This window comes from Eubalaena glacialis, chromosome 6 (genome assembly GCF_028564815.1).
Source record: "Eubalaena glacialis isolate mEubGla1 chromosome 6, mEubGla1.1.hap2.+ XY, whole genome shotgun sequence".
NCBI lineage: Eukaryota > Metazoa > Chordata > Mammalia > Artiodactyla > Balaenidae > Eubalaena > Eubalaena glacialis.
Window position 1 is genome coordinate 76,394,727 of NC_083721.1, and position 26,036 is coordinate 76,420,762.

General features: G+C 38.6%; 1 protein-coding gene across 1 annotated transcript in view; it reads left to right on the forward strand.

Annotated features, from left to right (window-relative positions):
* ATP13A5 (ATPase 13A5) overlaps nt 1-22,287 on the forward strand; it is a 147,484-nt gene extending 125,197 nt beyond the window's left edge. The window contains 5 exon segments of the mRNA XM_061192742.1: nt 8,902-9,076; nt 11,859-12,061; nt 18,185-18,273; nt 20,546-20,620; nt 22,027-22,287. Of these exon segments, the coding sequence (XP_061048725.1) occupies nt 8,902-9,076; nt 11,859-12,061; nt 18,185-18,273; nt 20,546-20,620; nt 22,027-22,287 (803 nt within the window).
* The last annotated feature ends 3,749 nt before the right edge of the window (nt 22,288-26,036 follow it).

Below are 26,036 nucleotides of genomic sequence, written 5' to 3' on the forward strand. Positions count from 1 at the left end.
ATTAACATTTCATGTTTTCATCCAATTCAAAGTTTTCTTCTCCAGATGAAGCCTGACCTGTGGCTTGGAGCAGGCAGTGGGAGAGAAGGCCATGGTCTCTATTTTCCTTTGTTTTCTACTTTCACCCCTGCTTCAGGGAATATAAGTGGCAGGAGCCCAGGACTTTTTGCTTAAGTGGGGGTACTCTAGTTCTCTCCTGTCAAGTGTCCTCTAACAGGGTAAGCATCTAAACTCAGGCACTTTGCATGGGGCTCACTGATGAGTTCTTGAGTTCTTCAGAGATTCCCAGTCCAGCGGTCTGGACTAGACCACTCCCTGACATGTGTGGCACTCTCTCCTCTGACCCCTCAGGATTTCTTTCAGGATCTGCCTTCTAGTGGTACATATCACAAAGCCTTTTTCTTCTGCTGGGCCCTCTAGCCTCAGCTGAACAGCCCACTGGGCAGATTCCTTCCAAGACAGCTCTAGCCTGGCTAATTTCCATCCCTTCTACTTGATGTACCAGATAGTAGATGTGTAGCTTGTTCTCACTGCTGCCCCTTCTCTCTTCCCTTTGATATTACAGGAAGGGGAATGAGAGCCATTCTCCACCCTCGCCACTTCAGGTCTCTCCTGGAGTGGTTTTTATGACCTCCCTTCATTTGCGTTGTGATGCTGGGAAGAAAACCACAGTTCTTGCTTCTCCTAACAATTCCCGTTAAAGAATCTCTTGATCATCTCCATGGTTTACTCTTATATAGTCGGTACATAGGTAACTGGGGGAGGGGGGATGGCATGCTTACAGTTGAAGGCCCAGTGTGGATCCCTCTTAGTAGGTACTATGGAGATACGGTAGTCATCTTTCTTTACATTAAATTGGCACTTACCTCTCACTGTCCTCAAATATGAGGCTCAGCAAAATTCCCCAGACAAGAGGAAAATCTCCATTCAACCTCCTCTTAGAAGTGTTCATCTCCTACTATGTGTTAGGCACATTAAGTACCTGGGCATTAAAAGGCTGATCACTGATGTATAGAGTTTAGTGGAGGATTCACATACATGAATGGATGAAATACAAGTCAAAAATAGCAAGTACCAGAAAACAGCAGATGCTTTTGGAGTTTGGAAAAAGGGGATATTGTTTCTGATGATCTGCAGTTAAGGAGGAGATGGCAATGTAGAAAAGAGAGACACTGGGATGGCTTCATGGAAGAAGTAGCATTTGCACCAAAATAGGAAGGGTGAAAAGATTTCATATATCTTTTACCAAAAGAAGGGCATTTCAAGTAGAAGGAAGCAGCATGAGCAAGAGAGAGCTGATAAATATAGGGGGTGAGTTTTTCAATTTGACCACACTGTAGGGTATGTGGAAAAAAACAGCAGGAGATAAAATTTGACAAAGTAGGTTGGGTCAGATCACAGAATCTTGACTGACAGGCTGAGAACTGTGGACATTTATCTGCAGACATTAAGAGTCATTGACGATTGGACGATCAATGTAAAATCACTCTCACCAAGGCATCTACATTTCCAGGTTCCCCGGTTAGGACTTTGACCTTAAGCCTGAATTAGTATGGGACAAAGAAAATGCCATAACATTAAGCTAAGTGAAATAAGCCAGAGAAAGACAAATACTGTCACTTATATGTGGAATCTAAAAAATATAACAAATTAGTGAATATAACAAAAAAGAAGCAGACTCAGATAGAGAGAACAAACTAGTGGTTACCAGTGGGGAGGGTGGGGACGGGCCCTAAAGGGCTCAGGGTACAAACTATTGGGTGTAAGATAGACTACAAGGATATGTTGTACAGCATGGGGAATATAGCCAATATTTTGTAATGACTGTAAATGGAGTGTAACCTTTAAAAATTGCATAAAAATTTTAAAAAATTAATTTAAAAAACCATAATGAAACAAATCTACCTAGTACATTCTCTTGGAGAATGTTTAAAAAAAGACAATTCTATCACATTATTTATTTAATTACTTGCTTATCTATCCACACCCTGCCTTGTTCCCACAAGATTTTATTTAATTTAATTAATTTATTTTTTAACATCTTTTTTGGAGTATAATCGCTTTACAATGGTGTGTTAGTTTCTGCTTTATAACAAAGTGAATCAGCTATACATATACATATATCCCCATATCTCCTCCCTCTTGTGCCTCCCTCCCACCCCTCTAGGTGGTCACAAAGCACCGAGCTGATCTCCCTGTGCTATACGGCTGCTTCCCATTAGCTGTCTATTTTACATTTGGAAGTATTTATAAGTGCATGCCAGTCTCTCACTTCATCCCAGCTTACCCTTCCCCCTCCCCGTGTCCTCAAGTCCATTCTCTACATTTGCATCTTTATTCCTGTCCTGCCCCTAGGTTCTTCAGAACCTTTTTTTTTTCTTTTTTAGATTCCATATATATGTGTTAGCTTACGGTATTTGTTTTTCTCTTTCTGACTTAATTCACTCTGTATGGCAGACTCTAGGTCCATCCACCTCACTACAAATAACTCAATTTCATTTCTTCTTATGGCTGAGTAATATTCCATTGTACATATGTGCCACATCTTCTTTAGCCATTCATCTGTCGATGGACACTTAGGTTGTTTCCATGTCCTGGCTATTGTAAATAGAGCTGCAATGAACATTGTGGTACACGACTCTTTTTGAATTATGGTTTTCTCAGGGTATATGCCCAGTAGTGGGATTGCTGGGTCGTATGGTAGTTCTATTTTTAGTTTCTTAAGGAACCTCCATACTGTTCTCCATAGTGGCTGTATCAACTCACATTCCCATCAACAGTGCAAGAGGGTTCCTTTTTCTCCACACCCTCTCCAGCATTTATTGTTTGTATATGGCCATTCTGACTGGTGTGACATGATACCTCATTGTACTTTTGATTTGCATTTCTCTAATGATTAGTGATGTTGAGCATCCTTTCATGTGTTTGTTGGCAATCTGTGTATCTTCTTTGGAGAAATATCTATTTAGGTCTTCGCCCATTTTTGGATTGGGTAGTTTGTTTTTTTGATATTGAGCTGCATGAGCTGCTTGTAAATTTTGGAGGTTAATCCTTTGTCAGTTGTTTTATTTGCAAATATTTTCTCCCATTCTGAGGGTTGTCTTTTCTTCTTGTTTATGGTTTCCTTTGCTGTGCAAAAGCTTTTAAGTTTCATTAGGCCCCATTTGTTTATTTTTGTTTTTATTTCCATTCCTCTAGGAGGTGGGTCAAAAAGGATCTTGCTGTGATTTATGTCATAGAGTGTTCTGCCTATGTTTTCCTCTAAGAGTTTGATAGTGTCTGGCCTTACATTTAGGTCTTTAATCCATTTTGAGTTTATTTTTGTATATGGTGTTAGGTAGTGTACTAATTTCATTCTTTTACATGTAGCTGTCCAGTTTTCCCAGCACCACTTACTGAAGAGGCTGTCTTTTCTCCATTGTATATTCTTGGCTCCTTTATCAAAAATAAGGTGACCATATGTGCATGGGTTTATCTCTGGGCTTTCTATCCTGTTCCATTGTTCTATATTTCTGTTTTTGTGCCAGTACCATACTGTCTTGATTACTGTAGCTTTATAGTATAGTCTGAAGTCAGGGACCCTGATTCCTCCAGCTCCATTTTTCTTTCTCAAGATTGCTTTATCTATTCGTGGTCTTTTGTGTTTCCATACAAATTGTGAAGTTTTTTGTTCTATGAAAAATGCCATTGGTAGTTTGATAGGGATTGCATTGAATCTGTAGATTGCTTTGGGTAGTATAGTCATTTTCACAATGCTGATTCTTCCAATCCAAGAACAGGGTATATCTCTCCATCTGTTTGTATCATCTTTAATTTCTTTCATCAGTGTCTTATAATTTTCTGCATACAGGTCTTTTGTCTCCTTAGGTAGGTTTATTCTTAGGTATTTTATTCTTTTTGTTGCAATGGTAAATGGGAGTGTTTCCTTAATTTCTCTTTCAGATTTTTCATCATTAGTGTAGAGGAATGCAAGAGATTTCTGTGCATTAATTTTGTATCCTGCTACTTTATCAAATTCATTGATTAGCTCTAGTAGTTTTCTGGTAGCATCTTTTGGATTCTCTATGTATAGTATTGTGTCATCTGCAACAGTGACAGCTTACTTCTTCTTTTCCGACTTGGATTCCTTTTATTTTTTTTTTCTTCTCTGATTGCTGTGGCTAAAACTTCCAAAACTATGTTGAATAATAGTGGTGAGAGTGGACAGCCTTGTCTTGCTCCTGATCTTAGTGGAAATGGTTTCAGTTTTTCACCATTGAGAACAATGTTGGCTGTGGGTTTGTCATATATGGCCTTTATTATGTTGAGGTAAGTTCCCTCTATGCTTACTTTCTGGAGGGTTTTTTATCATAAATGGGTATTGAATTTTGTCAAAAGCTTTTTCTGCATCTATTGAGATGATCATATGGTTTTTCTCCTTCAATTTGTTAATATGGATTATCACATTGATTGATTTGTGTATCCACAAGATTTTAATGCAACATACAAAGGCCACTAATAAGACAAGATATAATATATGAAAGGAAAAATCTAGGGCAAAAGCAAGATGAAGTCAGAGAAGTCAATTAAGAAAATGCATGTCTTGAAGTCCAATTTGACCTTCATAGGTTTAGAAGCCATTTTGAAAGGAACTTGTTGTAGTTGCATCCCTGTTCTTTTCAGTAAGACCCACTCAAATTAGATGAAGAAAATTGAGGACGGGACATGTTTAAGAATCTAATTCTCAAAAAAATTCTGAGAACAGAAAGTTGAAAGCATCAAGGCTTGAGGAGGGCTAGAGTCCTCTTTCCTTATTTCCAAGAGACCATCTTCTGTCTTTCTTATTCTTTCTATCCTTCCTGTTTTCATCTGACTTCTACTCATTCACTTTGCAAATGACCCCAGATGGTGACTATTGTTGAGTTTCCATAACCTTTCTGCAAGTCTTCCTACAGCCAATTGGCTCAGCCCTCTCAGTGTCATTTGCAAATCGTTTGGAAAGAAAATTTATCAACTTCTCTTGGGTAAGATGCCCAGTCGAGGCCAATCATTTCTATGAGTGAAGTCATGTAATTCAGCTCCATTTGGGCCAATCGCTCCAGCATATTGGAGGAGGCACAGTGTACAGAGAAGAAGGCTGTAGGAGGGATTGTATCTGTTATAGAAATACCTCTCTTAAGTTCCATCAGTGCTTCAATGAGTCCTTTCTGGGCCTTGGGCCCCTTGGAGAATCTGATGGAAGATAGAGATCTTCTCACCTTAAAAATCTCCTGAGGCACAATCAAAATTTTGCATGTAGTTTAGATGAGTTCACAAGACTCCTGAAATTTGACTTACGTGACTTGAAATGTCCATAACACAAGTAAGTCAACTATTTAGGAGAAACATACCTACATAATATCTAAATGATGACGAACAGTTAAAAACTATACTTTGAGAATAGAATTTAAAAGCTGCTAAGTCCTCCCATACAGCAGGCTCTGTGCTAGGTTCAGTAAGGAACAGAAAGTGGAACGAGATAGGATTTCTTCCCTTAGGGAGCTCACAGTCTGCTGAATACATATGTAAACAAGTAGACAATGCCAGACATTCTGAACTATAGCAGCAATATGGGTAATGTGCTGAGGAAACTCTGAGGAGGTAATGATTAATTCTGAATAAAATATAACACTTCACAAGTTTTTATTCCTCTGCATGCAATCTGATAGATATCATCATTTTAAAGAAACCTAGACAATTTAGAAAAGTTCTTCTAGTTGCTGATAAACTGTTCTGCTGTCTGAGCTTGTATTCCAGGGCTCCTCATTTTATTCTTTTCAATTCATGAGCTCCAAACCACTGCAGTTTGCTGTAGAGCAGAGAACATGGGGCTTTACAGTCAGACAGACTTGAGTTTACATCACCACCATGTCACTCACTAACTATGGGTCTTTAAGCAAGGGATTCCACTTCTCTGAACATCAGTTTCTTTACTGGTAAAGATAAATACCTATTTTGCATTGCTTCTTAAAGAAATAACGATAATGTTTATAAAACACTTAGCACAGCCTCTGGAACCTAGTAGGGACTCTAAAATGGTTGTCATTATTTTTATTTTTATTTATAGTCAAGTATACAGATTCCCTGTCAGAAAGTATTAAACATCTCTATTAGGGAAAAAGTTAAAATAATCTTTATGTAAGCATTCTGTATCAATTGCCACAGTAATTGCCATAGTAATGCTGCATAACAAACCACTCTCAAAACTCAGTGGCTTACAATAGCCACTCATGGTTCTATAAGTTGACTACCATTCAGTTGATCTAGGTGGGCTTACCTGAGCCGCTCTGCTTAGGACGTAGATTAGTTGGTCTTGGTCCAGGCTTTGGGTTTAATTCAGATTTGTTCTACATTTTTCTTTCTGGGGCTGGACTGAATGGACAAACCTGGGCATGCTATGAGTACAGATCAAAGACAGCAGAGCCAGAGAGCAAGCCCAGCTATGCAAGCATGCCTCAAAACTCTGCTAACATCTCTCTGGCCAGAGAAAATTACACAGTAAAAACCAAAATTAAGGGGAGATAAAGTACACTTTGCCACAATGAGGCCAATAATTCAATCTCCCACAGTCCCTGTGTAAAAGAAAAGGCAGAAACTACAATGAACATCTGAGAAAGAGAAGACCAAAGAGGTAGAAGCCAGATGCCCAGAGGTGTAATTACACGTCTTTCCACTACCCAGAGCCTCTCTATGAACTCTGTGGCCACATTCTACCCTGGATACTGGACTGCAGAGAGAACTCCAAGCACTGCGGCCTCTGCTTTCTATGGCCGCAGAGTGGTCTCCTTGCACCCCTCCCTCAGCATTGACCAGAGTCCACATTGTGTACCTCTTCTCTGTGCCCATGCAATGACTTCTGACACCAGCTACCTGGAGTTGGGCCAAACCTCACAGGTTAAGGGACAGCCTTCACAAGACTGCCTTCACTTTAGGCACCAGCTGTAAGTTTGGGGGTCCCCATGCCACTCACACGTCTGACGTGCTGGTCATAAATGTGGGCGTTCTCGCTAGTCCCTCAGGTTCAATCATTCGCAGCAACAACTCACAGAACTCAGGAAAGTGCTATCCATCTGATTACAGTTTTATTATAGCAAAAAGATATAAATCAGAACCAATCAAAGGGAGAGACATAAGAGCAAGGTCTGGGAGGATCTCAAACATGACTTTTCCATTGTCCTCTCCCTAGGGAGTCAGCCTGCCTTATTCTCCTGGCACGTGGATGTGTGACCATTTGCAGAGTACTGCCAAACAGGGAAGCTCACCTGAGCTTTGGTGTCTGGAGTTTTTATTGAGGTTTCATCATAGAAACATGATTGATTGAATCATTGGCCATGAGGTTGAACTCAATCTCCAGCTCTCTTCTTCTCTGAAGGCCCCAGCTCTCTAATCACACAGTTGGTATTTTTGGCATGGCCAGCTCGCATCCTGAGTCATCTCATTAGCACAAACTCTCTTCAGGCCCACTATGAACAGAAGAGATACTCCTATCAATCAGGAAATTCCAAGGATTTAGAGGATATATCCCAAGAAGTGGGGGCAAAGGCCAGTCAAACTTTTCACTCCAAGGGTCCACCTGAGACAAAGGCTAGCCACATTCTTTATTCCACACCCCATCTGTGTTTTCCACTGGACTTCAAGCTCTTTAAAAGCAGAGGAGATGTCCTTCTCAACCCTGCATAACTCACAGCCACTAGCCCAGCACCCTCCTGGGAAACACTGATTAAATTGATAAAGGTAAAGCTTTAGACAGTCAGAGAGATTTAGGATAAATGAGTTGGAAGAGCCTTTGGAGACCATTTAGACATTCCAACACATTCGTTCTATGCATGAGAAAATGAAGAACCAAAGAGTGTTTGTGATTACCCCAGAACACGCATTGAGCAAACTAAAGACCTGTTTTAGAGTTTTATTATCTAAAACTGGACACTCACTCCCCGCCGCCCTGCCTTTACATGCATGAACACAGACCTAAGGATACATACCTCACTTTCTTACATCAAAGAAACCAGTCATAAGCTATGAAAAGGGGAGAAGTAACAGATGTAAAGAACTGAAACATCCCGACCTCCCCATGAGTCTTTCCTGCTCTGCCCTGAGAAGTAAAGTACATTCCATTTTCATCAGTTTGTTAGCATATAAGGCTTCTGAGATGGATGTAATCATCTTTTTTTTTTTTTTTTTTTTTGTGGTTCTGTTTAATCCCTGCCTATTGCCAATCCCTTAAACGTTAAAAAATAAATCCTAGGACCAAAATATATTTTAACATCCCCATCTGGAGGGAAGATTTCTTTAAGTTCTTTTTCCTAACTAATTCTAACGTGCTCTAGCAGTCCTCCAATTACACACTTGTCCAGGAGGGAGCAGAACACACTTCTAGCATCTATCCTGGTACACTGAAGTGCTCAGAGAATGTTGGCTAAATGAATAATAGAGTGAGTGTTTTAAAAAAAATTTCCCAGCATACGAAGATTAGTCCAGTTAGATGCCTCCTTACTCTCTTCATCTTAACTCTCCACTTTTCCATCATCACTGAGAGATAACAGTACTGTTATCTGTGTGGAAAGTCATCTTTCTCTTTTACATACCCTTCCTAGCCAGTCTGGTTGTGGAGAAAATATTTGCACTATGCAATATGGTACATGTATTAATTATAGAACTTTTGAACCCATTAATTTTCATTTCTGAAGATGAAATCAAAGCATGGAAGAGGCAAAGGCTGGTAGCATTGGACGTGCAGCTAGGCAGTGAGCTTACCTAGATGTAAACCCTCAATTCATGTTTGCTGAGTCTGAACCCTAACACAAGACTCAGGGTAACATGCATCTCAATCTTTTATTCTCAATAATGAAATTGTAACAAGGAAAAATGCATTTGTCTTTTCAGTGAGCTCAACTCATGCCTACCCAAAACTGGCTCCATACCAACCAGCAGGACAGCTCCTTTCTCCCCCTTTGCTGTTGTCAGTCTTTTTAAACACCTGCTTCACCTGCATTGTGCAGGTCTGTGCATTTCTCTGTGTGAAGCAGCAGCCCTGGTATTGTGAGGTCTACAGATACAAGTCAAGTTTGGTTTCTTAGTTTTCCTTTCTGAAGGTGGTACAATGAATACCCAATGATGCTGTTCAACTTGGTTTGAATATATATTCTAAAATTTTAATTAACCAAAGTTGTTTCCAGACTGCAAAACACCAGTGATGGGATAGAACACAGAACACAGTCAATGGGTGGAGTGCTGGAGTGAGCCATGTGGAGTGGGTGGGGAAAGATCTTCACATTGGCTGTTGATGTATAGATGTAACAGCTGGTTGACTGAATGAATGTATTCATTTGCTGGTGGTTTGGACATCATATAGACCAGGGGTCAGCAAACATTTCTTGTAGATGGCCAGGTAGTAAATATTTCGGGCCTTGTGGGCTCTGTGGTCTCTGTTGGAACTACTCAACTCTGCTGTTGTAGTGAAAAAGCAGTCAGAGACAACATATAAACAAGTTAGTGTGACTGTGTTCCAATAAAACTTTATTGACAAAACCAGGTGGTGAATCGGATTTGGCCAATGGGCTATAGTCAACCAGCCGCTGATATACAAGAGAGATTTGCTTAAATTAGTTTCAGTTTTTCAAATGAGTGTTAAAATGTTCATTGATGGTATCATTGTTCTGATTGAATCGAACAGCAGATTCAGGGCAAATCTCTTCACCTTCCAGGGCTTTAATTTCCTTAACTATAAATTAAGGGTAAGATGAGGTGAATTTAGATGTTCAAACATTTTTTTGACAAAGCCTGCCCGACTTCCAAAAGGAAAGGCAGAAAGAGCTGCTCTTTTTAAGGTAGGGCTTGTACAAACTCCCCCTCACTCCACTGTCATCCTGAGGGCATCAGAGCCCCAGGGATCAGTGAAGGACAGATTGAAAACTACAAAACGATGTCTAAGACTATCATTTAGACCCCCAATTCAGCAATTCAAGTATTACTTAGAACATAGAATTCATTTTTGTTTCAAAACCAGATTTTTCCCCAAATTGGAGTGCACGTATTCAGAGAAGTGACCTTTTGATTGAATCTAGGAAACATGGTATAGCCAAAAGGGTGATGGATGGGTAGTCCTATCTCTGTCATTAACTAGCTATGTCATTCTAGCCTTCAACTTTTTTTTTTTATATAAATTTATTTATTTTATTTATTTATTTTTGGCTGCGTTGGGTCTTCGTTGCTGCGCGCAGGCTTTCTCTAGTTGCGGCGAGCGGGGGCTACTCTTCGTTGCAGTGTGCGGGCTTCTCTTGCAGTGGCAAGTGGCTTGCCAATTGCAGTGGCTTCTCTTGTTGCAGAGCACAGGCTGTAGGCATGCGGTCTTCAGTAATTGTGGCTCGAGGGCTCTAGAGCGCAGGCTCAGTAGTTGGGGCGCATGGGCTTAGTTGCTCCGTGGCATGTGGGATCTTCCCGGACCAGGGCTCGAACCCATGTCCCCTGCATTGGCAGGTGGATTCTTAACCACTGCACCACCAGGGAAGCCCTAGTCTTCAACTTTTTTATCTGCCATGTAAGTATACTGGATTGGATACATTTTGGTGTTAAATTCTGTAATTCAGGCCTTCTAGTCTGTCTGTCCTCTTTGTGCAAGAAAGCTTTGTGACTGCTGATTGTTTCATTAATTTATTCTACAGACAGTAACTGAACATCTACTATATGCAAAGCACATTTTGGGAGCCTAGGGAGCCAAGGATAATATGACTTAAGTCTTGCACTTGAGTTCACAATTGAAAAATGAATTTTATCTATAAACAGTTATAATAGTAGTAAAAAATTTCAAGCTGAACAAGAAAGCTGATGAAAACAAGTTTATTTGTGGGCTTGATTATTGAAAAAAATGAATATTGCAAATGGATCAATCCAGACTGGGAAAGCCCATGTCTTAAAAAAAATATTTTCCTGAGCAAATATCATGTGGCATCACTGTGCTAGGTGCTAAGGATTTGTTATATAGTCGAGTAAAACAAACAAACAAAAGTAAAACCAAAAGAAACATTCCACATTCAAAGAACTCTCATCCCAGGGGTGGAAAATAAAAATATGTGAAGGAATAATTGCAAAACAATGAGCTAAATGCAGCACTAGAGAGAAGAATGGGGAGCACTAGTTATGCTCGCCACTGAATGTAAAGATGTTTCAGATACAGTGATCTTAGAGGAAATAGGATGTCTGGACCCAGAGGCGTACAAATTGGGGAACAGGGAATATTCCCCTATGACTGGAATATAAGGGCATGGGAGGTCTAGCAAAAGATGTCTCAAATCGTTCCTTGAGACCAGAGTGTGAAGGTCTTCTGGGCCTGCCTGAGAAGTCTGAACTTAATTTATTAGCAAAATAGAAACACAGACACTCGTAAGCAGGAGAATGTTCAGATCCTCAGGAAGAGGCTTTGCTTGTGTGAGGAGAGTGGATTAGAGTGGGCACATTCAAACTCAGGACCCATGTTAGGAGGCTTACATTAGTCCACTAAAGAAAACACACCACACACACGTGCACACACACACACACACACACACACACACATAGAGTTCATATGTTCCGAACTGAAAGAGATTCCATAGGAAATTGTCATCCAAGCCCTTTGAAGACAAATCATTTGCTCCAGATGGAATTCTGGACAAAGAACAATCTTGACTTCCTCTGCATTTATTCATGATTTGTCGTTGCAAGAGGTGAACAAAATATGTCCTAGTAGTTACTGGCTGGAACAACTTGCAAGGTGAGGTCTCCTGGTTGTGATTAACTAATTTTTTCCTACCAGCTGGATAGAAATAGAATAAAAAGTTCCATACATGCTGGTGATTCTTTTCTAGTAAGTGCTTTCTGGACAACCAGAGTAATTTCTCAACAAATGTGAGTTTGGAAAGAAACTGGACTGGAAATGCAACTCTGATTCCCAGTTCAGTTTTAAGTTTTGAGAGTACCACGCTATGGCCCATCACCACCATCAACTGTATCACAACAGCATTTATCTTTTCTAAGGGAAAGCCATTTTGAAAAGCCATCTATACAAACTGTAACTATGAAGTTTAATTTTTCTTTTCAAACATTTTTTTCTACTCTCCCACCATCCCTAGAGTTGCAACTCACTGGTGAAGTGATCGGCTGAGAAGGAAACAATTGCATTACTCTAAAATTGAGTACTGAACCATAATTGTCATAGGTGGTCGAGCCCATGGGCAGAAACCTGCTCATGTGCAGATAAGTACGTGCTATACTGATTGGTCACATGAGTCCTGTCCTAATTTGAGTCATCAAGAATTGTTTTAAGCACATACACATATGTCAAGATATTTTGTAAAAGGCTTTCTAACCAATTCAAATACAATTTGACCTCTTAGTAGTTTTATAACTTTAGGCAAGTCACTTTAATCATTCTGTGCATTTTTTTGATCATCAGTGACAATGAATGTATTTTCATGTTATTCGTCTTTCTTCTTCTCTGAATGGTCTACATTTTTTTATCCATTTTTTTTCTGTTTGGCGGCTGTTATATTTCTTATTTATTTGTGAGTTGTTTATTCCTTTGTGATTTTTTTTCCACTGCCTTTATGCATAAAGAGCTTTTTTCTCATTACATAATCAGATAGATCATCACTCATTTAGTTTTTTAATTTATTTTAATGCTTTTTAAATCTAATGTTAATTTTGGCATATAGTTTGAGGTAGAGATCAAACTAGTTTATCCAACTAGTCACTAGTTCTCCCGGCAGATTTTATTATTTAATATTCCTTTTGGTCATTTATTCAACTGAATATAATGCCACCTTTATCATACCTATATACATGTATATTTATGGTTTTCTGATATATATAATTTATATGTTTTCATATTATATTTATGTTATATATTAATTTATATATAATTAATTTGTTTCTAGACTGTCTTTTATGTTTCATTGATAGGCCAGCCTATTCTTTAATCTACTATTATACTTTAGAAATTATAGTTTTATAATGATTTAATAAGTAATAAGATTGGTATATCATCATTACTCTTCATTTTTCAAAAATTTCTTACTTTTCTTTCTTCTTCATTCTTCCAAATAAACTATAGAATAAATTGCCAGGCTTTTAAAAAATCTCCTTTGAGATTTTAATACTAGGAGAAAAATGTATTTGTTTACACAATTTAGTATTCACATTTAAGAACATGTCATGTCTTTCTTTTATGTCTCTTAGTAAATATTTGTAGTTTCCTCCATTATAGATCCTGCACATTTATTAAAAAAACTAATCCTATGTTTTTCGTATTTTTGTTTATATTGTGATTGACTTTTTCCCATGATATTTTCTAATCAGTAATCACAAATACATGTGAAAGGTATAGTGTTGTTTATTGTATTTATTTTTCTACTCCAAATGTTTTCTGAACTTTGCTGTAAATCCTTGATTTTTGAGTGTTCTAGAAAGATAATTACTAGTATCTGCAATTAATAATGTTCCTTCTTTTCAATAGCTAAAATGCTTATTTATATTTTCTGTTTTGGTGTACAGTCCAGAACTTCCAAGGCAATGTCAGGTAATAGTGGAAATAGCAGATAGTCCTACTCCCTCATAAAAATACTTCTAGTAGTTTTGAATTGTAAATATGATTTTGAATATTGGTTCAAGGTGAGCCACATCATGTAAAGAAAATACTCTTCTATTTCCAGTAAATCAAGACTATGTTTTAAAATAAAAAATGGGAGATGTATTTCATCAAATGTCTTCCTATCACCTACTGGGATGATTATACTTGTCTTCTATTTTGACCTATTGCTGGAATGTGTTACATTAATTAACTTTTTATTAAATCATCTTCATATTCTTGAGCAAACTCTACTTATTTGTGGTGGATTACACTTTTACTGAATTGAATTTTATTGGTTTTTAATATCTACATCTTATATGGGATTGATCTGAAGTTTTTTGTGTAGTGTTTTGTTAGGTTTGGGTATTAGACTTGAAAACTCTTGGAATTTTTCTTTCTTTTGGAAAATATTTTATAAGTAGGAATAGTCTACTCCTTGACCATTTGCAAGAACCCAGTACAATCATCTGGTTCCAAACCCTTTCTTTGAAAGAGTTAATTTTTTGAGGATTGATTTAGGTTGTTCTCCTTGTAAACTGTTTTTCAAAATAATTTCTTTTTTGCCCAGATAATTCCATTTCATCGAGATTATTTTGTCTTAGCATAGGGTTTGGGATGGTATTTTCTTACAATTTTTAATGACTTCTACAGCTCTTTTAATAGCTTCTCATCTTAATCATGTTTACGTGTGTTATGTTTATTTATTCTTACCAGAAATGTATTTTTACTGGTTTTCTTTAATTTAAAGAATTATTTAATAATTCTGTATGCTTTCTATTTTCTAATTTGTTCATTTTTGCTTTTCTCATTTTCCCCCTCTTCTTACTTTCTTTGAAAAATTTTTTAACGTTTGAATTGATTTTATAATCCATGTATTTTCTTTTATTTTTGTGATATTAGAAAAGCATTCAAGGCCAATAATTGTAGTTTGGGTTACTTCTTTACATTTTCTTATGTCTCTAATTATGACTTAATTTCCTCTTTGACCCACTAGTTTCAAGAATAGTGATTTTTAACTTTCAAGTGGGAAGGGATTTTGTTTTCATTCTTCTACTGTTCTTTTTTTCAACAGCTTCCAAATGGACTTGGTTTCCTTTTTGACCAAACAGATCTTTAGAATTTTGTTTTTAATTTGTATGTGAGGAGATTTTTCATTTAAATTTGGTTACTAATTTCTAGTTTTATTGTCATGATCAGAGAAAATCTGGCCTGTAATATTTCTGCTTTGGAGAATTTACACCAGTTTTGTACATCACGTGTCATAAACTCTAATTTCTAATTTTTGAAAAAAGTCATAGATATTAGAGAAGTCAGTCTCATTGCTATTCTTAAATATGAAATGTAATTTACCATACAAAACCAGTTTTAGCAATTATATTATTCACAGTCTCTCTGTTTTCATCCTCCCCGATTCTTTTTGTATAAGCTGTTGGTCAAAGATTTTGAGAGCATGCTAAGATTTTCTTTTAATTATAGTTTTTACAAATTTCTTCCTGAACTTCTTATAATTTTTCTTAATTTTGACATAGTATTTGATAATGCCCTTGGCTCCTGTCACAACAAATCAAGATTCTGTTTTATATTTTCAAGCTAATCTCTTATAGCAATTTTTTTAATCACAGATATATTTTACGAGGATATATTACATTGTCTAGTACTTTCATTTGAATAGTAGCTGCAAAGTCCTTCTACATAAATTGAGTTAATCGGAGCTGGATTAGTTATATCATAGTGACTTAAAGCTTGTGGGTAAATTCAAAGCCTTATGTCAAACATAACTGATAATTTTAAATGAAAAAAGTTTTATAAACATATTCTAACAAACATAGTCTTATAATAAATCATATACTCTCAAGGTTACAAGTCAAAAGTCCTTGGAACTACTATTAAAATATACAAGCAATTTTATTCTGATGTAACAGAAAAGTCTTTACCTTTCTTAACATCCTTTGACAGAAGATCAACTTTATGATGATGAGACGTAAGAAACGTACAGGTTTAATTTTTATGGAAACAGGTGTGAATATTCACTAACCTTCTTATCTGAGAATAATCTGTAATGGCTTGCCCAGGGCTTGTCTTCCCAAATCACCTGTGCAAACAGAGCCCATTCTTTCAACTTTCCTCATCAATAGCAACTAACCAAGGAGGGCAACATTCACTTCAGTTCTTTATTACGTTTTCCAGTCAAAGCTGAATTAAAGAAGAGAGCCTTGTCATTTTTGTTTCTACACTGCTCATTTGTGCCCTAGCCTGACCTGCTTTTCAGATCACTAGTCTGAGTACAGTGTGATGTGCACAGCAGTCAGCCCAGTTCCAGTGAGTACCAGGCCTTCATCAGGATGGACATTTGGGGCATCATGTTCTTCCCAGCATCTGGGTCCTTGGGACTTGGAAACAATGAAGTAAATGAAAAATCCACACAGCCATCTCCTGGGGGCATTCTCATCACCAAGCTGCTCAGATTGCTTTTTTTTTTTTTTTAAAGAACCATTTTGGTTTTTTTGGTTTTGTTTTTATTTATTTATTTATTTATTTTTGACTGTGTTGGGTCTTCGTTTCTGTGCGAGGGCTTTCTCTAGTTGTGGCAAGCGGGGGCCACTCTTCATCGCGGTGCGTGGGCCTCTCACTGTCATGGCCTCTCTTGTTGCAGAGCACAGGCTCCAGACGCACAGGCTCAGTAGTTGTGGCTCATGGGCCTAGTTGCTCTGCGGCATGCAGGATCCTCCCAGACCAGGGCTGGAACCCGTGTCCCCTGCATTGGCAGGCAGATTCTCAACCACTGCGCCACCACGGAAGCCCTCAGATTGCTTTATTTTAGGAGATGCAGCTCCCTCTTTTCTTCTGTCTCACACCCCTCTCAAGCAAGCCTGGGTATTCTTCCAGGAGGTGCTACCTCTAGTTGTATATATAAAATGAGGCATGGATGAATATGAGGGTGGGTGTAGGTGGTGAGGGGGAAAACCGAGCCCCTGTGGCTTCAAAAAGTAGGGTCTGCTGTAGAGGGACAGTTGCCTCTGATTTCTGGTTGGTATGGACCTCTATGGAGTTGGGAGCCAACAGACCACCAACACTGGAATAAATGAGGTAGAGAGAATATAAGAGAAAATCTAATTTGTTTGTTTATAAATTTTGAGTATTGTAAGAATCATTTATATCATATCAACACTGGTTAAATGCTATTGTTTCGGCCTGAAGGTGCTCATATCATCAAAGAGCATTTATAAGGCACCGTCTACAAAGCACCCGAAAGTTCTGATGGACACAGGAGTGGATGGGTTTGGGGGATAAGAACAGGGATGTTGGCACAGTGCATCCTGAGAAGTTGAGCTCCCCAAAGTAAAGCAACGTGGGCAAGTTGGAGATAAAGAAGCCAGCAGATGTGCACGCTAGTTTCTCACTTCCTCTTTCAATTAGAGTCCCGGAAAGGCAGATACAAAGTCCCTTTCAGGTGGTTACAGCCTAGTGGATACATAAATGAAGACCGTGTAAAGCAGAGTGATAGACACCATATGAAATAAAACTTGGTAAGGGAGGACTGGGGAGTCTTTAAAAGAAAGTGGTGTTGGAACTGGGCTTTTTAAGAAAAACTGGGGGTTTCCCTGGTGGCGGAGTGGTTAAGAATCTGCCTGCCAATGCAGGGGACACGGGTTCGAGCCCTGGTCCTGGAACATCCCACATGCTGTGGAGCAACTAAGCCCGTGCGCCACAACTACTGAGCCTGCGCTCTAGAGCCCGCGAGCCACAACTACTGAAGCCTGCATGCCTAGAGCCCGTGCTCCGCAACAAGAGAAGCCACTGCAATGAGAAGCCCGAGCACCGCAACGAAGAGTAGCCCCCGCTCGCCACAACCAGAGAAAGCCTATGCGCAGCAATGAAGACCCAATGCAGCCAAAAATAAATAAATAAATTTTTTTTAAAAAAAGAAAAATTGGAACTTGCCGACACTGGAAGAATATCATCTACGCAGGGTATTTTATGAACCAAGGCACAGAAGTGTTGGGCCTCTGTGGAAGCAGCAGGTTTGTAGTTTAACTTCCCTGGCACACAGGGGAGAGCAACCAGAGATCAGTTTAGAAAGGCTGGTTGGAACCAGATTGTGGAAGGCCTTGAATGTCAGTCATTCAAGACCCTTGGACTTTATTCTCTAGGCAATGAAGAAGAGTGCAGTGTCACCAAGAAGAATGACTGTTTATTTATTCATGAACGACACTAGACCTGAGGTGATAAAGCATCAGGATCTCTCTGGTGACCATTTACATGGGCTGGTCACTGCAGGGTGTCCCAGGCCCAAGGACTCCTCAGTTGAGGTAACTCCTTTATGGAGTTTACTAGAATATGTTTAATTAACAGCTTCTAGGCTCAGCCTTTGAAGGAAAGATTTTTAAGATATCACCTTTGTCTTGCAAGCATTAGAACATATTTTTAAACATATGAGGATATATCAAAACATCTGAAGATGTATCTGGTATTTGCCCAACAGAGATAATTGATTCTGCAACGTGTGTGCCAAATTATAGGAAACATTCCTTTAGCATCTAAAAATACTGTTTGCTGTTTCTTCAGATATATTCTCACTTCTGCTGGTAACTGCCTTGGGCCTCACAATTTCCATTCTGTTTTCCGATTTTCAAGATATATACCGTGGGATGGAGGCACGTGGCATCCGTGACTCTCATGTGCAGTGGGACCACATTTGCACTGTAATTTGCAAGTCAGTTACTCCGATATCCTCTCTGGCCACTGAATGTTGTGAGGCTATTCTCATTTACTAGAAGAGCAAATAACATGTCTCCATCGCACACATGCTAGCCTCTGAGTGTTTTCATGTTATTAGGGTCATTAGTTGGGTTCATTTGCTCTGTTCATACCTGGAACACCATGTTTGGATATTTTATTCTTCCATGTTATACTAATACAATAATTAATCCTTCAAGTTTATTTTTTAAATCATATAGTAGAAATCCTTTATAATGTAATTGTGAAGTGAGAAAAAATAGACTTATAGGACAATCGTGTTCTGTCTGTAATACAGTGACTGTAAGGCATTTTAGTTCAGTGGGCATCATAGGATCCAGGGTGCACGTGTTAAAATTAAATTTATTAAGAAGTTATTGAGCCCATTTTTGGACCCAGAATCGTGAGAGAAATAAAAGAAAGAGAAAGATTGACTCTGGCCCTCTACCTCTTGTTTTGTTTCAAAGATGAACCATACCCAAGTGAAACGATGGCATGGCCACCTGAGGCCGTCCATGCTTGAAGAGACTGTAAAATAGAAGTGGGAAGGACATAGGAAGGAGGAGCTCTCCCTGGGGCAGGATCCTCCTGCCATAGGAGATTTCATGCAGGAGATGAAACTTGATCTGGGTCCAGAAGGATAGGCTAGATTTTGCTAAGTAGGAGGCGGGTATAGTCCCAGCCAGGACAACAGCTTAAGCACAAACAGAGAGGGCTGAAAGACTCTCTTTTGTCTTGGAAATGCAAAAGAATGTAGGGTGGCAGAGAGAAAAATCAAAAGCAAGCCTTGTTTCACAGAACACCTGGAAAATTAGCTAAGACTGAGGCAGCATGCTGCGGAACAGGCACGGATGGAGGTAGGCGGGCAGTGATGTTTTGACTCTATGCCGAGAACAATGGGAGTCCTTGAAGATATCGGGGCAGGTTTTTCAGCGGGGCACTTAAGACAGATTCGTTAGATGACAGCAGGAAGGCTGTATGTGAGAGCAGAGAGGCTGTGGAGAGAGAAGCACAGACCATTCAGTCATTTACAAAACATCAAGCTCCAGGGTGGGCTTGGCACTGGGGTTACAAAGAGTAAGATGTAGTCACCACTCTCAAGCAGCTCAGAAGCTAGGAGCAGAGAGCATCACAGAAGCAAATTCCAAAGCAGTGTGGCCAGTGTCTTCCAGGCTAACAGATGGAAAAGAGACCTCCCAGATCAGGGTCGTGGCAGCAGGAGGGAAAGGGCCAGTCTATCCACTACCATCTGACCCACTGCCGAATCTTACAGCCTTCTCCAGACCACCCTTTTACCCAGGGAGCCTATTTCACAACCCTAAAAAAAGCTGTCTCCACTTAGGGGAAAAAATAACATAGTGTTACTTTGAAATAACCCCTATCAGAATAGGGATGAGAATCAAAGGTGAGCATTTAGACACTGAGGAAGGTCTGTGGCTTTAGTCCTAAATGCAGCCCACCCTCTTCACAGTCATCCTACGTATTCCATACCCTTTAGGGTCAGAAAGGGAGCTGCATAACTATTCTTTTGCTATGCAAGCAGCCATGGAAAGTTGTAGCTCTCACACCTATTAAATAAGTGTATCTGGTGGTCAAGGTGTATCCTCTAATCCTTAAAAGGAGGTGGGTTGGGCAGGTTCAACTTTCATCAAGCCATTAGATTTAGGGCTGGGAACATTGTTCAAAATTTTTTCACCTAGTTTCCATCAAAATAAACTTGAACTTCTGTCCCCCTTTTGTTTCTTTAACTCATGTGTCAATTTTACTGAAAGAATGAACTCCAGGTAGCTTTTGCTTTGGGAGAATCAGAAGTAATAATATTATTAGACGAACAATTTAATCTTCCCTCTATTAGAGAAGATAAAACTGAAGAGAGACACACAGGCTCCAAAGTGTCCAGTCTCATGTCTGCGACCCAGGGCACGTTTACTCCGTGTCTATTGTCAGGCAGTGGAGGGAACACAGGGCAAGAGGCAGTCAGATCTGATTTGAATTCTGGCTCTGCCATTTATTTATTGGCATTGATCCCTTGGGCAAGATACTGACCTTCTCATCTGTAAAGTGGAGAGAGTAATGCCAACCCTCCAAGCCCAGAGAGTTGTTACAAATACATAAATTAAATTAGATAATAGGTGTTCTTTTGAAGTGTAAGTTATGCAAAGTATAAAGGTAGTATTTGTTTTTCAACAGTTCATCCTAACCATCACATCATGGAGGATTTCAATTTTCGTGGCAGCCTTCACCCAATTCTGTGTGGCCTTCTTTGTAAAGAAATCTCTGTGTGGCTCTTATTATTTTTCTGGGGAGATAAATAAAGGACTGACTCTCAACAGATGCTCATTTTTAGAGCAATCACTTTTATCCCCCAAAGTGATACTGCACATGTTCTCTTTGGGGGAAATGAGAAATTCTTTGAAGGCTGCATAGAAATGCTCTCAGTATCTGTAGTGTAGAAAGCAAAACATCAAATTAACTAATTTTGTCTCACATGAAGGCATTGTATTGTACTTTCCTAGTATTTTTAATAATCTGGTAGAGACTAGACCAGGTGACCTTCTAGCTCTAAAATTCAATAAGACCTTTTAGAGTGAAGAACTGTCTTCAGGAAGGCTTCCTTAATTAAGAGAGAAAGGAAGCCATTGTTCATTCTAGTCAATTCTTACCCTTTGAAGGTCTTCTCCTATAGCATTTCTCTAAAGTCACTAAATGACTTTACCTACTCAGTGAAAGGCTCAGGTACTATTTTTTAAGGGACAGTTAAAAAAAAAGATTCATGTACTGAAGTTCCTTGGGAAAAGGCATCGACCAAATTAAGAAAAAATATGTTTATATACAAATATCCCATTGTACACAATGCAAATAAAATTTCTCACAGTCAAAGGAATTCCATTTTTGAGACTTCATTTTAAAAAACCACCTAAAAAGAGAGAAAAAACTTGTATGTATGAAGGTTTTCATCATAGTATTATCTACAGTGGTAAAATATTAAATTCAACTCAAGTGTTCAGAAATAGAGATGCTGTTTAAATAAATAGTAATACAGCAATTTGAAGAGATGTTATACAATCATTAAAAATGATTATTGAGAAGATGGTAGCTACAAACTGTATATGACAGAGTCTAGTATAAACAAAAGTGGAATGCAAGATTTGGCCAATTCTATTATTATAAATGCATAAAAATTGTGTGTACTTGTAAACATAGAAAAAAGAGGACCCCCCCCCAAAATGGAAAGCAAAACCCATTTGCTTTCTAGAGTTCATTCATTCATTCAACAAACCATTATTTGACACCTTCTTTGTGGCATGGGGCAGGTAGCAGTGATTTGTTTTCTTCTCTTGATTTTGAGAACATTATTTTGTTATCATTTCAGTCCGGCAGTAAAATAATTCTAAGTGAATCGCCAGCCAGGATTGAACTAGGAAATCTGTGGAAATGAAAGGCTGTAAGCTTTTGGAGATTTCTGTGAACACAAGCACGCTCTCGATTCTCAAGGGAAAGAAGCCGGGGAGCTGCTAGGCTTTGTGGGGCTGCAGAGAGAAGGGGCCACAGAGCATCAGTAATAAGCACCTTTAGAGCAAGGCCTGGGAGAACAGGGGGTGGCAGTGAGCAACCTGGCTGCCAGGGGAAGTGGATGATGGTTTAATTGTTTTTTCCACCTGATTTTCCAGGATGCCATCCTTCAAAATCGAGAGTTCTGGCTATTGATCAAGAAAAAATTTGGAATCCATTCTAAAAGTCAATATAAGAACTGGCAAAAAGAACTGGCAGAAGACCTAACCTGGCCTCCCACAAACAGGACAGATTATTCAGGCGATGGCACAAATGGATTCTACATCAATCAAGGCTATGAAAGCTCTGAACAGATTCCAAAAGAAAAACTCGAATTGGGAGGCCAAACCACAGAACAACATTTTTGGACCAGATTGTAATCAGAATTGTTAACAGCATCCCTCTTTTACCCAGAAACTAAAACACTGTAGAGAGGTGATGATAGTCTACCCTTATCTCTTCTTTCTCCATCTGAAGATTCAAAGTGCACTTCTCAGTGTATTGAGCCTTGCAACAAAGGACCTTAAATATGCTTATTTTGACTGTATCCTCTACCATTGAGAAAAATAATGCATTTCCTAGAGTATCGTTTTTTCTTAACAAACTTTATTCGCACTGCATAGCATTATCTTGGTTAAAATGCACAACTTTTCACGGTAGTAAAATTAATAGTATGAACATCAATAGAAGAAAGAAAAATTGAAGGACAGTTTGATCTTTGAAAGTTTCACCAACATATTTTTACTTTCATCTATGGAAATAAAGGAATCTGAAAAAAAAAAAGCTTCTCTCAATAAATTGTCACATGTTTACTTAACCTTATATACACTTGCAAAGAACATTTATGCATATATCTTTTCCCAAGGTCACAGAATTCCTCTTTTTCTTCTTTATATGGTTTTAATAGAAAAACAAGAATTGAAATTTACTTCAGAAAATTCAGCTCAAACTGTGGTAAGTGTGGAAGTGGAGAATGATGGAGGTGTCTGATAATTGCCTATAATCTTGGCTTGGGCACAGCTAACATCTAAGCAAACTCCACCGAAGTTGGCATCTCCCAAAGTATATTGTTTTGGGGCCGGTGAGCTAGAAGGTCCAGAGTAGATCACAAAGGTAACGAAATAAACTATTAAAATGCACTTTTCACTCAAAGAAGCATGGCACCTTTATTTGCTTTTTATTACTGACAGAGGAAAATCTCAAGTTCTAACTCCAAAAGTTGGCCCAGACTCAGCATTGCTCATCTTAAAAGAAGCAATCCTAGGGAAGGGACCCATAATGTTTGTATCTACAGCATGACAATTCTCAGGATGCTAAACAACTTAAGTTCCATTTCATCTTTTCATAATCTAAATCAATTATCAGATGCACATTAAGGACCACAAGAACGGGTACATGCTTTACAAATATATTCTGCACTTTATTACCTTTAACATATATCAACCTCACTGTGACCTTGAGAGGATATTTATTCCTAGTGAACATTTTAAATTCCCTACTAGGCTTTCCTTGTAAGCATAAATCTAATTTTGCTAATTAAACAGATCTTTAATGGGTCATAGGCAATTAGTTAACCAGTCCCATTCTAAGAGTGCCCATTACGTGCCTAATGCTGTGATGCATGGATTCAATCATGTCTTTACAATCCTGAAATCTTTAGGATTGAAAAAATGTTTTCAAATTTCAGTAATCATTGCTGTAAATAGTATTATATGCTTTTTACACAAACCAGCAGCATAAATGCAAATTCCTATTCAAACAAACATTTTATATTTATATTTTATTTTATTTTTAATCTTTTCTTGGATGCACAGCTCTTGGAGAGTGACAATTTTTAAATGTGTCTAATTTAGCTTATGATTAAGAAATACATGTCAACCTAAAACACGGTAGCTCAGGTTCCTTGAGCTGAAATATTTAGTAATTTGTGTTTAGTAATTTGACCTTTAGAATGAGAAGATTCAATTGATACACTATGACATGTAGATAGCATAAAAAGATTTTTTTTTAAATCTTTTTTCAACAAATGTACAGCCTCCCCCCACTCAGTTTTTCAACAACCAATTAGGTATCTGATAGGCGATGATCTTTATTTCACACATCTTTTTTGAAGGTGGGGACTGGACATGATAAAGTTGGACTCTACACTAGACTTCATTAAAAATACACTCAGAGAAAGGTTAAGTAGTCTTGGGGAAAATGTTTGATGAAAGCACAATGAACATGGCCACATATCAAATGATCACCTATAGGAAAAACAAACCAGACAGCCTTAAGTGGCCCATCACCAAGAGTGGCCACTTTTTGAGAAGACTGATGGCTAACTTTGTGAGCTTACCTCTAAGGCTGAAAACTGCTAGGGACTTGAACACTACCCGTGAAAAATGAATCCATGAATTTAATTTAAAAGCACACTTGTGACTTTTCAGTATTCTTCGGTATTGCTAGGACTGCCTTCTGGAGTGGACATGTCCAGAGTTCTCTAGAAGGGTTTGACTTGAGGATCCTCAGGATGTCCTCTGTGTTGCCAATTCCATTCCCTCACCCATAGGACAGTGTGGAAATTCCACCACACCCAAGTCTCCTGTTTAGGGCTAAGATTTGTCCTCTGCGCTTATCTTTATTAAAAAGTAAGCACACCCAGGGAGACAGAACACATAAAGCTGCTGCCAATCCCACCGTGATTAGACAATATTAGGAAAGAGCCTTTTTTTTTCTTTTACAATTTTACTATTGAGAGTAGGACATAAAAGGAATACGAAACTGAATTTAGAATAAAAATGCAGGGATAATTTTGGATCATACTATCAGGTAGGAGACACACCTCCCAGAAGAACAGGGGAGGAAGAGAGTTTGGGGGTTTATCTGCAAACAGAAGTGGTGCCATAAGAAAGGGAAGGGATTAGTCAGGGAACAGGAAGAGAGACAGGGTCTCTACTTGCCCTGATGGTAGCACATGACCCCTCCTGTTATCATTATTCTTAACCCTGCAATTAGATTGTAAAGTATTTCTGGCCTGGGAGTAAAATCTAAATCAGTTTAATAGGTCCAAGACTTTCACTGAGTCATCTGTTTAGTTACTTTATCTATCATATTCCTGGTTCCCTCATTCCACCCCCAACCCCCTAAATTTACTTAAACTTTTCCTTTATTTAATGCCATACTTTTAATGATGGCACAATAAGGATGTCATTAGCTGGCAGTGTTGTTTGTAGGGTAATGTTATCATATCTGATATAATCCCAGGGTATAGAGACCTGCATCCACTTCTCCCCACCTGCTGCCGATAAGAATTCCACTGGAAAGGTATTAAAAAGTAGTGTGTTTCATTCAACACATAATCAATAAAATGCAAGAGTAAAATCATGACACGCCCTGACATAGTAAAAGCCTTAAAAAGTAACACAGGATATTGTTTTCTAAATATGGCACCTTAAACCTACATTTAATGATCTCTTGCTAAGGTTAAGAGGGTCAAACTCTTGAAATACTTCAAAATCCAAAGGGAATGATGGAGCTTTGTAGAAGTAACAGCCCACTCCAGCTTCTCACATATTCCTTACAAATGAGTCGCTTCCAGGGAAATCACTGGATCCAAAACACTGGAGCCAAGACTTCCTTCTCCCATTCACCCCCTGCCCCATCTACACAGGAGCAAGGAGATGGGTGTCCACCCTCAAATGGTTTATTAATCAAAAGTTCTTCAAGCTGCCTAACCAAATGCTGAATTTCCAAAATTCTTTTCTCACCAGAAAAGGAATATGAATTTTGATGTCAACCCAAAAATTTGGGGCTCTTAACATTTTTTTTCAAAAATCACATATAAAAGGCTCTTTATCCCTCTGGCAAATACAAAATAGTTACCCTCAGGGGAAAGGAAAACAATATTGATAGAAGATAAATGATGATGTGATATTAAGATCCTCTGCTGGCTCACTCAAAAGGCTACTACTTCTTACTCAAGCTGCCACAGGAAATCTATGCTAGTAGGGAGAAAAATTTCCACGGTTCAATGATGAGATAATACCAGTAAGCAATTTATTAAAGAGCCTGCCATCCATCATTGGAATTTGGAACAATAATGATACATTGAAAATAAGTATTCATCCCAAGTTTTTTTTTCCTTCTC